The following is a 12,440-nucleotide window of genomic DNA, read 5'->3' as shown; positions in this document are numbered from 1 at the left end:
AGAAGCTGCATTATACTTTATTTGGGGTATATTCATTTTGGCAATGTAATATCTCATTTGAAATGAACGTATACTGCACTATTGATTTTCATGGGTCTTAGAATAATAAAAACAACACATAGCAATAAAGGAAAAAGCATGCTTTTTCTGTATAAACTATGTTTGGATGCAGCTCAGAGCCCTTCATAGAAGTAAACATAAAACCTATGTTGTTATACAGAAATACGGAGTACTTTATTTTACACCATGTTGTAACGGTATTCGTATAACAAGTCTTTAACTCAAATGCTGCCTTAATTCTGCAGAGCTAAGCTCTTTCTAGCCTACTGCAAAGAAGTGCTCCTGCTTTAGAGAGCGGCAAAGAGGGGCAATGCCTTTCTTTTTCCTCGTTTACTTCCAGGAAGGCTGATCTACCCTGAGTTTTACTTATAGATTTATTTACTATTACAAATTTTGAATACTTGCCAGGCTTCACTCCTAATAACTCGGCCACCTGGCATAGAGAAAACTGAGCAAAGCCCTGGGAGAAATGGTGCCAAATATGTTCTGTCCTGGAGACCACAGATTCCTTCCTGACCTCCTAAGGTGGCAACTTCCTGATATTGGGATAGCATTGATACGTGGGAAACGTCAACTAGTACTGATGTTATTAGTCCCCAATGTTACCATGTGCTGAGTTAAGAAGTACAGAACCAGAGGGAGGTGGGGAGAGACTCCCTGGTTTTGTAATATTGACTTTAACTGCAGTGCCTTGGGCACTGGGTGATCCAGTGCATCCAGCTGTTTGGAAAACCGTTTATATATAGACTATCACCCCAATTTAAAAGCTTGGATAAATTATTTTCAAAGTAATTAATCTTTAATTTTCATTTTTTTAATATTCTTTCTATTCAATATTCTTTTTTATTTGCTGAAGACGATCTAAAAAAAAGATTTTTGGATTAAACCGGATTGGTTTTTATTTTAAAGGAAAAAAATTTTAACAATAAGCTCAGTTCAGGAGAAGAAAAGTGTACTCAGAATTCAGATTGCCATCTCACAGTAAGGAAAAGGCAATGCTCACACAATCCTTCTTCTGAGTCCCTGTTGTCCGCTGTCCATCACCAACTCCTCTGCTTGGTGGAACTAAGTCAGATTTTATAACACCTTTTAAATTTCAATATTCATTAAACTAAGTTTAAGGAAGGTTGAATTTAATGTCTTGGGGGAAAAAAAAAAGGGGAAATATTTCTGTTCTATATTTGTTTTGTGAAATGAGTTAATACAAAAAGGATATTGTTAGAAATCGATAGTTAATTGAAATATGTGATACATTTTATCATTAGTAGTTAAAGAGAAATTCCTAAATAGTAATAATAAGGTTTTAGTGCTAGCTATTCATAGAATTTATGTCATTTTTATGTCATTATTAGAAATGCAATGCATTATTAGAAATGTATGTACTTCTTAATCTTACTTACATATTTCTTAACTCCTAAATCTCAATGAAAAGACATTATACCAAGATTGCTACTAATTTACTTTCTTTACAAAATCTTAGGCTAATCGGCTGGTGGGGTCATGAATTCAAGACACGATTCCTCATGGAAAACAGTATGTACTTTTACATTTTCAATTTTACCTTATTTCATGTATTTATATGTAACCAGCTTCACTGTAGTTTGATTAGAAAGGATAGAACTTCCTATTTCCTCACTTATGTTAAAGGTATTAAGCTCAACTCATCCCAAATATGTGATGCAGTGGAGTTAACAAAATAAAAGTGGGAGTAAATTTGGTCTCTGGGCATATGGGTCTGACTGTCTGCTTCTAGATACTTTGCTGAAATACCTTCAAAATGCAGATGTAGAATATGGATGAAAGTTTCAAAGTATGTCAAAGAATTAAACACATAAGTCTCCGAGGAGCGAGAATCTGCTATCATTCACCTGGGTAATATCTTACTTTAGGATTAGTTCTGCTGGGATTAATGAGAAATTACATAAATAAAGGTAAGGCAACCTGACATAAATCATGAAATCCCACTAATGTTTCAGCACCTCCAAATCCGTTGCACTTGCGAAGGAAGGTTTATAAGACAAAACCAAACCTGCTCTGAAATAGCTAAATATTTATTGTCCCAACATGAAATGAGGACTCCTTTCCAAATCTGACAGCTAGACTGTTCAGCTCCATTTTAAAGTATGGCAGAGAGAATATCCTGAGGGACCAGGAGGAGAAAGGAGCTTTGTTGTTTGATTGGTTGTTTTGTTTTTAATATATTTTTAATTTTCTGTGGCAGTGGCTATTGATGTGACTTTGGCTGGAGAACACTTCTCTAATAGCCTCAGTCTGCTCTTTGTTTCCTGACCAAATGTGAGAGAGTGGCACTATGGAAAGCCAGCAGGAAACACAAATTGCCTTGAAATAGTGTTAAAAGAAGAAAAATACTGTTTATTCATTTCCATGGGCAGTTTATAGGGGAGAAGTTGGGCAACAACGATTATAAAATTAGCCAGTCTGCTGTGCACGAGAAGCATTTCCTCCACAGCATCCTCTTGCTCTGCTGCTGGAGCATGAAATATGAATGGTGACACAGAACTTACAGTGAGGCTTTATAGATTTATTAAATAGATTTTGTGAAATTTCACAGCCTAAAGTCTATGCAACTTCTCTACGTGGCCTGAAGCTACACTTAGCTGCATATGCAGTCTCCCACGTGTCTCATCAGTTTAATAAAGTTAAGGAACATGATTCCCCGCTCGCGTGCCGCGGCTCTGCACGAGCCTGCCTCTGCTGACTTGGAATTCCTCTGGTTTGTGCCGGTGTGAAAAGAGATTCAAGTGTAAAGGTGGTTTTAAACAAATTAATTTTGGTGGTTTTAACAAATTAATTGCAGTTCTCTAGTTCCCATGAAGCTGCTAATGAGGTCTTCTGCTGGATAAAATTGGGCTTCTCTCGAAGTTAACAGTATTAGCTGTGAACAGATTACTGTTCTCTTTTAATGACCGATTTCTCCAGGCCACATTAGTGAAATGTTTTATTGCCTGAGGACGGACTTCCAGATAAGGTCCAATCCATTAAAAGGAAGAAATCAAAAACACTAATAGAAGTTATTCATTTTCCAGAATTACAACTAAGTGAAGGAATTAATGGGTTTCGGTTATCGAATCCTCCAATTTTACTGGTCTGTGCTCTGCAAGCTAGTTTAGAGGTAAGTAATTGCTTTACTTTGAGCTTGAATTTAAGAGTATAAAAATGTTAAAGGAATGTTACACGTATCATTGTTGTCTCCATTAAAAAAAATTGAAGAATAGTTAAAAAGCGAAGGGGGGGCTGGGTTGAAAAACAAACAAAATAACCCTACAACCCTGAAAGATCAAGACCTTTAATAAATATACTCACCCCTTCACTGTTCTCACAAAGTTTGCTGTTGGACCCAGTATAAACGAGGTTTGCACCTCCAAGCCTGACCGCCAGCACGGTGTGTGTCCTTGCTTTTAGGAACTCAGTACAAACAGCAGCTTTTCCCATAGAGATATTCCAGGTTTGCCTCAGTGCAACTCATGCAAAGGATGCCGTTAGCGATCTTCCTAGGAAGGGAGCAGGTAACTTTAAAAAGTTGCATCCAGAGTTGCTTCTACATATATTTCCCTGGGCAAAACGGACTTAGCTCCTTTATGAAAGAAAATGGATGTGGCCACTGGGTGTCCTGGAGTCTCAATGGAACCAGTGGCTCTGGCAACCTGTCCTCCGTTGTAGTCCCTTTCATTACAAACAGAAAAGGCACAAGCTGTCTGTGAATGCTTCCTAAAAGGGGAATTCGTGAGTGTGGTACAGCTCCAGACTGGGTTTTGCTTCATGTCTTCATTATTCTTTTGGTGGCCAAAGGAGCAGAGCCCCATCTCTGACCCATCTCTATACGAATCACTGAGATTGTGGCTGTGGAAAGGGCAGTCCTGCTATACAGAGCTGATCTCTTCCTGGTGAGGAAGGGGTGACCCATGTGCTGCAAGCCCTCTGTTCCACCTCGGAGAGCACAATTCAACACTGTCTGAAGGCACACAGCTCTCCTCCAAACACCTGGTATCGTGTTGTGATTCATATCCAGGCATAGCGGTATTTCTCTTATGTATGGTTCACCCCTGAAATGCAGGAATCTAGGTCTTCGGGGCTAAAAAGGATGGTTTTACATAGATTGCCCTACTATATGCTACATATGCTACTATATTAAAGTTCTTCCTAAGCTGCTTTTCAAGCCAGCGGCGGTTAACAAGATTTCGCCATCAGCTTAAATGGGAGAAATTTATTTCTGCTCGCATTCCATTAATGTTAGTGTCATGGCAAAGCTGATGCTGGAACAAAGAGCAATGTCCATACACTGTACGTCCCTCTTCTTTATTTGCTGAAAAAACAGTATCTTAAGCAAACAAAGTCAGAAAATTGCCAATTGTGCTCTCTCCAGCTTACATGCAATGCTGAAGGACTGCAAAGGGCACAGCAATGCTTCTTGTTCTGCCTGACAATTTATTTTGTTAGTCCTTAAACATCCAATATATTTTTTTAAACTTTATGTGACCTCCGAGATAAGCTGAAAGCTGTTCTGCTATGACCCAGATTGTCATTGCTCCGGTTTGTGTGGGCTGATGTCATTTAGCCCACTGCAGGGAGCCTCGAACAATGAGGGCTGAGCCGTTTCCATCGCCTCCCCTTCCCGTGCCGGCATTACCTTTTGGCACAGCCAGGATTTCCCAGTGCTAATTGCTCTAATACAGTGGGAAACAAAATAGTTTTCACGTCTGGCAAGAGATGGCTGGTGAAATTGCATGCCACCTTCACTGGGACACATTAAGCAGAAGGCAGTGTTTCCAATGGAAACAATGAAAACTGCAAGTGTTAATGCATGTTATTCCTCAATAATGCTTAAAGTGACTGTTATGGCGGTAGCTGCTCCCTTTTATGGAAAAAAGGGGAGCGCTCTACAGCCACATTTAAAAGATCTTTTTCAAAAATTTCACCCCGGAGGCCAAATACTCCTTGCACAAAGCCTGAGCAAACAGATTTTTTGCAAGCAGCCTAAGGAGATCCATCCTTCATTCTGCTGCAAAGCCCAGAGGTGTAGGAGGCAGGTCTCCATTTTACCTCCAGTAATGTGCTGAATAGCTGTGTGCACGCTCTGCTTGCCTGTGCGGTGAGGGAAGCACCTCTAGATTTTTGTTGACCTGTAGAAACAGTGACTGCTGGTGGCTCTGGGCCCTGTCACATTCATTTCCGTGACAGCACTGTGTCTGTGCAAAGTCTGTCTTACAGCAGCCATATTTTGTTTCACGGCCAAAAAAAATAGAATCATAGAATAGTCTAGGTTGGAAGATACCTTTAAGATCACCAAGTCCAACCATTAACATAACACTTCCAAAACCACCGCTAAACCATGTCCCACGGCACCACGTCTACCCGTCTTTTAAATACCTCCAGGGATGGTGATTCCATTTCCCTGGGCAGCCTGTTCCAATGCTTGATAATCCTTTGGTTTCGTGCGGTGTCTAGTGGCTGCAATAATATCATGGAATAATACATGGGATATTCTACAAAAGAGAGGTTTCCAGGTGCTGCTGGGAAGCAGACTTTGTTGTATTTTGAGTACGATTTCTTGGTTACCTCTTTACATGCTCTTCCAGGTTATGATATAAGTAATCTTAAAAGTGTTACTCCTTCAGTGTGGAGCAGTGATTCATTGAGAGCAAAGATCATGGATTTTCATACAGGACCTCCGCCGTGCTTCTGATTTGGCAGCTGCAGTCAGTGGAGGCATAATTGTCCATGAGCGGCAATACTGCATTTATGTGCCAGAATCTGATTTGAAGTGACTATTGGGTACTCGCCTGTCTACGTCTTGCCATTTTTCCTTGAAGGATGGAAGAAGAAAAGGAAGGCTTTGAGGAAAAGGCAGGGGTAAATTGTTTCCAGGGTCACATTTTCCATTTTTCACTGTAACTGACCCTTTCCAGAGCACAAGCAGAAGCTGTCTCACCTTCTCCTGCTCCCAGACCCTTCTGCCACATTTCTTGTTCTTGTTTGTGTGGCAAAATAGCACTGCCATTATAAACAATCACTTTTGCACGTCTCGTGATGTTTTGAGTTTCTGCAGCTCAGTCCTTGTAGCTGTATAACAGCATAAAACTACTAACCCAGAATCAAGTGAATATTTTTTCTTCATGCAGACTAGCAAAGACAGAGCCTGTACAGGACTTAAAGCAGTAAAGTCAGCAAGTTAGTATAAATTTTGGGTTTTCAAAGACAAGAATTTTCAGATCAATCATGATGTTTCAGTCTTAGCCCTTGGATTTTGTTACTTGAGGTACGTACAAGGAAAAACTTGCCTTTGATTTTGAGTTTCAGGCAGCCCTGTTGCATGTATAGATAATTTATGGATCCTCTTCAGAAATGCAAATGAATAATCTCGTAGCAAACTGTTTTGGTGTGCAAGTTCATTTATGCAGATACGGATGTGTGTAAAACTTTTTAACAGTAGACAGAAATGTCTTTCATTATCTAAAGTAGTAACATTATCTTGTGCTTTCAGAAGCCCAATCCTGCCATGTTTATGTATGATGTCTATCTGATATTACCATTAGATCCAGTGATAATGTATGGAGAAATCTGCTACCCTTTTAGTCTTACTTACTGCCTTTACATTTTCTATAGCAACACATTATCGTTCTAATGATTTAAAATCATTATAGGTTTTTGGTCAAACTACAATGAAAGCATTGAGAAGGAAATCCATTCTACTCACCGGTTACTTGGAATACCTGATAAAACATTACTACAGTGAGGATAAAACAAATCCAGGGAAGCCCTTTGTGAAATTAATCACACCATCTCGGACTGAGGAAAGAGGATGCCAACTCACGCTATCTTTTTCCCTTCCAATCAAAACTGTGTTTAAAGAGCTAGAGAAGAGAGGAGTAGCTGTGAGTAAATCAAACTTTGTCTTCTTGTGCACTGTTTTGTGAACCTATTCCATAACATAGTAATAATTTTGCTTTTATGCAAATATAATGTCATATAAGCCTCCAAAAGACTGGGAATGATGCAAATTGCTTACATAGTATCCTCAGTCTTTACTTGTGTAAATAATCAAATAAGTAGAGTTATTTTATAAAGTATTTGTTAGTCTGTATATTGTCCTCTGTTGATCTATTTGCAGTAGTTCTGTGAGTAGCACCCAGGAATCGCTACTGAAGTTATAGCTGCTTTATGGGTGCATTATGGTGGGACACATTATGGATCTGAAGCTGATGGTCTGAACAGGAGAGAAAGGAAAAAAAAGAAAAAAAAAAAAAACAAATCACTGGAAAAACACAAATATGAGTATGTCAGAGCTGTCCAGCGCAATGTACTGCCTGCACAGGTCTCTCCTGCTCAGTGTGTTTGTCCAAGTCCTCTGCTATGGGTCCAGGCAGGAGTCCAGAGATCACAAAGAAGAGGTCTGTGCCACCCCAGGGTGCTGGTAGCCAGGAGACCTCAAAGGGTGCTTGCCATCCTCAATGCCACAACTCTCACACCTACAGCCTGATGATGACAAGAAGCTCTGAACCTCCACCGGTCCCTTTCCTGATCTGCAAATGGCCAAACCCTTGCTCTTTGCAAGGCATCAAGGTGGAGGAATTAAAAAGCTGTAATTTCCTTAGACATGTGTTTTAGCACTCAGAAAAAGAGGCCACTGAACAGCAGTGCCATGTAATGGCACCGTTACCGGTGAACACTGCTCAAAAAGAATAAAAGCTAAATTTAAGGCTGTACATTCGGTGATTTAGAAGTGCTGGGAGGTGAGGCTGATAACGTAATGCCATATAAATGATATATGAGTTTTATTTCTGCTGGGTACTTGTGTCCCCAAAGGGCAACTCTTCCAGGCTAAATATGCTGCTGTTTTGGTGCTGCCAGGGAATTCCAGGAACTGCTGCTTTTAAGAGGGCACAGGGCCTCACACTGTTGGCTTGTCTTCGTGATGCAGTAATACGCTTCAAATTTGAGAGATTGTTCTATTCTCTAAAATGTTCAAATTCACAGAGGGGATGGAAGAAAAATACTGCAAGCCCTGTGATGTTACTCGTGCCTGTAGTAGTACTGGGACCAGTGCTGTTTAACATAGAATCATAGAATTGTTTTGGTTGGAAGAGACCTTTAAGATCACCAAGTCCAACCATTAGCCTAACACTGCCAAGTTACCACTAAACCATGTCCCTCAGCACCGCGTCTACCTGTCTTTTAAATACCCCCAGGGATGGTGATTCAACCACTTCCCTGGGCAGCCTGTTCCAATGCTTAATAAGGCTGTTGGGGAAAAATTTTTTCCTAATATCCAATCTAAACCTCCCCTGGTGCAACTTGAGGCCATTTCCTCTTGTCCTATCACCTGTTACTAGGGTGAAGAGACCAACCCCCACCTCTCTACAACCTCCTTTCAGGTTGTTGTAGAGAGCGACAAGGTCTCCCCTCAGCCTCCTTTTCTCCAGGATAAACAACCCCAGTTCTTTCAGCTGAACCTCATACGACTCGTGCACTATACCCCTCACCAGCTTTGTTGCCCTTCTCTGGACACACTCCAGCACCTCAATGTCTTTCTTGTTGTGAGGGCCCAAAACTCAACACAGTACTCGAGGTGGGGCCTCACCAGCGCCAAGTACAGGGGGATGATCACTGCCCTGATCCTGCTGGCCACACTATTCCTGATACAAGCCAGGATGCTACTGATCTTTTTGGCCACCTGGGCACATTGCTGGTTCATATTCAGGTGGCTGTTGACCAACACCCCCAGGTCTTTTTCTGCTGTGCAGCTTTCCAGCCACTCTTCCCCAGGCCTGTAGCACTGCATGGAGTTGTGACCCAAGTGCAGGACCCGGCACTCGGCCTTGTTGAACCTCTGTTGTGGTTTAGGCTGAATGAGCCATCGGGCGAGCAAGAGAGACATGAGTTTATAAGGGACTAAACTACTTTAATGAAATATTAATAATAAAATAAAAAGAAACTAATAAAATTTATACAAACCATACCAAGCTCCCAGGATGACAATCATGTCACCGGCTGGCACTGGGGAAGTCCCATACTGGACTCAGTGACAGACGGGAACTGATTTCTGGATCTGGATTTAGGATTGGGATCAAAGGCAGACAAACAGACAGAGCCCTCCTTGGATGCCGGCCACTGAAGAAAGAGCACTGACCCTTTGATCCCTCAGTCTTTATACTGAGCATGAGGCACATGGGATGGAATACCCTGTTGGTCAGTTTTGGGTCACCCGTTCTCTTCGCTCCTCCCCACAGGTGGGACCCTTCTACGCTTTTCCACTGCCGACCCTGCAATGGGGCAAGTAACAAAGTGAGCTGCCCGTGGGTGTTATAGCAATAAGCATAAGCAAGAGCCTCTCTGCATACCATGCCTGGGCATCAACTATAAACATAGGTCTTATCCCTCTGAGAGCCAACAGTGTCTGCACAATATGCTGTTAATTTCAGTAGTTAGAAGAGGCCCAGCTAAGAAGTACAATTACTAAACAAAATTGGTCCTGTTTTACCTCAAACCAGGACAACCTCATACCATTGGCCTTGGCCCATCAATCCAACCTGTTCAGATCACTCTGTGGAGCCATCCTACCCTCAAGCAGATCAACACTCCCACCCAACTTGGTGTCATCTGCAAACTTACTGAGGGTGCACTCAGTGCCCTCATCCAGATGATTGATAAAGATATTAAACAGAACTGGCTCCCATACTGAGCCCTGGGGAACACCACTTGTGACCAGTCACTGACTCGATTTAACTCCATTCACCACAACTCTTTGGTCCCGGCCATCCAGCCAGTTTTTACCCAGCAAAGTGTATGCCCATCCAAGCCATGAGCAGCCAGTTTCTCCAGGAGAATGCTGTGGGAAGCGGTGCCAAAGGCTTTACTAAAGTCCAGGTAAACAACATACATAGCCTTTCCCTCATCTGCTATGCGGATCACCTTGTCATAGAAGGAGATCAGGTCAGTCAAGCAGGATCTGCCTTTCATAAACCCATGCTGACCAGGCCTGATCGTCTGATTGTCCTGTATGTGCCTTGTGATGGCACTCAAGATGATCTGCTCCATAACCTTCCCTGGCACCGAGGTCAGACTGACAGACCTGTAATTCCCTGGATCCTCCTTGCAGCCCTTCTTGTAGATGGGCATCACATTTGCTAACCTCTAGTCAACTGGGACCTCCACGGTTAACCAGGAATGCTGATAAATGATGGAAAGTGGCCTGGTGAGCACCTCTGACAGCTCCCTCAGTACCCTTGGCCGCATCCCGTCTGGTCCCATAGACTTCTGTGCATCTAAGTGCTGTAGTAGCTCGCTAACCATTTCTTCTTGGATCATGGGGACTTCATTCTGCTCCCCATCCCTGTCGTTCAGGACAGGGGTCTGGGTACCCAGACAACAACTGGTCTTACTGTTAAAGACTGAGGCAATGAAGGCATTAAGTACCTCAGCCTTTTCCTCATCCTTGTCATTATGTTTCCCCCCTCATCCAAAAAAGGATGGAGATTCTTCTTAGTCCTCCTTTTGCTGTTAATGTATTTATAGAATTTTTTTTTATTGTCTTTTGTGGTGGTAGCCAGATTAAGTCCTAGTTGGGCTTTGGCCCTTCTAATTTTCTCCCTGCATAGCCTCACAAAATCTTTGTAGGCTTCCTGAGTGACCTGCCCCTTCTTCACAGGCCATAAACTTTCTTTTTCTTTCTGAGTTCCAGCCAAATCTCTTGGTTTAGCCGGGCTGGTCTTCTTCCCCACCAGCTTGTCTTACAGCACTTGGGGATGGCCAACTCCTGCACCTTAAAGATTTCCTTCCTGAGGAATGTCCAACCTTCCTGGACTCCTTTGTTGGTGACATGGGCAGTGGGATTGAGTGCACTCACAACAAGTTTGCTGATGACACCAAGCTGTGTGGTGCAGTTGACACACTGGAGAGAAGGGATACCATCCAGAGGGACCTGGACAGACTGGAGAGGTGGGCCTGTGTGAACCTCATGATGTTCAACAAAACCAAGTGCAAGGTCCTGCACGTGGGTCAGGGCAATCCCAAGCACAAATAGACGCTGGGTGGAGAATGGATGGAGACCATACGTGAGGAAGACTTGGGGTTGTTGGTTGATGAGAAGCTCAACATGAGCCGGCAATGTGCGCTGGCAGCCCAGAAAGCCAACCGTATCCTGGGCTGCATCAAAAGAAGCGTGGCCAGCAGGCTGAGGGAGGTGATTCTGGCCCTCTACTTTGCTCTGGTGAGACCCCGCCTGGAGTACTCCATTCAGCTCTGGAGTTCCCAACATAAGAACATAGACCTGTTGGAGAAGGTCCAGAGGAGGGCCACAAAGATGATCAGGGTGCTGGAGCACCTCTGTTATGAAGTCAGGCTGAGAGAGTTGGGGTTGTTCAAACTGGAGAAGAGAGAGCTGGTTTGGAAGCCTCAGTGGCGCTGCTGGAGTCCTACCCATCCTGAGCCTTGCATCCTTTTTTAGGCAACACGCTGCTCTCCTTGCTCTGTTCTTCACAATAATGGTCCTCACGTTAGTTTCTTAGGAGTCCCAAAATTTTTTCATATATCTCTGTGTCAGTCCAGTTATTTTTCCTTGCTGTAAGTCCATGAAGATGAGAATGACATTTAAAAACATAACCTGACAAACAAATATGAAGTGACCTGAATTTACTAAGCATTCCTTTTCTATTTTGCAGTGTGACATGCGAGAACCAAACGCTCTTCGCGTTGCCCCAGTTCCTCTCTACAATTCTTTCCATGATGTGCACAGATTTATTGAAATCCTGGGATCTGCAATTACATCTTCAAAACAAACAGCAAACAATACTGCGCTATCTGGTTCTTATTGATGGCTCAGCTGTATCTTTTAATCTATTTCTGACTAAGATGCATTTATCCCGCTGAGTGATTCTTTGCTTCAAGTAGACTGAGCTATATCCCATGCAATTTGCAAAAAAAAAGGCTGTGCTTGAATAGTTATTTACAACAGACATAGTTTTATTAAAGCTCATATTTCCACTCTGCTTTGACTTTGACTTCATGAATTAGTATGCTTTGTATATTTTAATGGGGCTTTTCTTAAACATTTTATGTAGTTTTATTACATTAGCTTTGAGAAGCATGGAAGAATTGCTATCAAATAGAACAGGAATGAAAAAAAAAATCCCTTCTTTATTATAAAAATGATGCATAATAAAAAGTGGAAAATAGACAAATCACCAACAGTTAAAAGATACAGTCCAATTTACATTTTTAATTTATCAGTTCTATTTAAAGTACATGGTACACTTGAAAAGTAGAATTTGAACAATTAGTTGTTTAAAAACTGTTAACTGCTGCCTACTAGATTTTTCAAAGGGCCCAACATTTTGAAATTCTTGTTTAATTAATGATTTAAT

General features: G+C 42.0%; 1 protein-coding gene across 1 annotated transcript in view; it reads left to right on the top strand.

The window, feature by feature from the left end:
• KYNU (kynureninase) overlaps window positions 1-11,891 on the top strand; it is a gene marked incomplete at its 3' end in the record, with an annotated part of 64,384 nt that extends 52,493 nt beyond the window's left edge. The window contains exons 11-14 of the mRNA XM_082483564.1: window positions 1,541-1,593; window positions 3,108-3,193; window positions 6,723-6,953; window positions 11,739-11,891. Of these exons, the coding sequence (XP_082339690.1) occupies window positions 1,541-1,593; window positions 3,108-3,193; window positions 6,723-6,953; window positions 11,739-11,891 (523 nt within the window). The remainder of the gene's footprint in view (window positions 1-1,540; window positions 1,594-3,107; window positions 3,194-6,722; window positions 6,954-11,738) is intronic.
• Window positions 11,892-12,440: the final 549 nt, after the last annotated feature.

This window comes from Vanellus vanellus, assembly GCF_965231255.1.
Source record: "Vanellus vanellus genome assembly, chromosome: 5".
NCBI classification, from domain to species: Eukaryota; Metazoa; Chordata; class Aves; order Charadriiformes; family Charadriidae; genus Vanellus; species Vanellus vanellus.
Note: the sequence above shows the minus strand (reverse complement) of the source record. Positions and strands in the feature narration are given on the sequence as shown.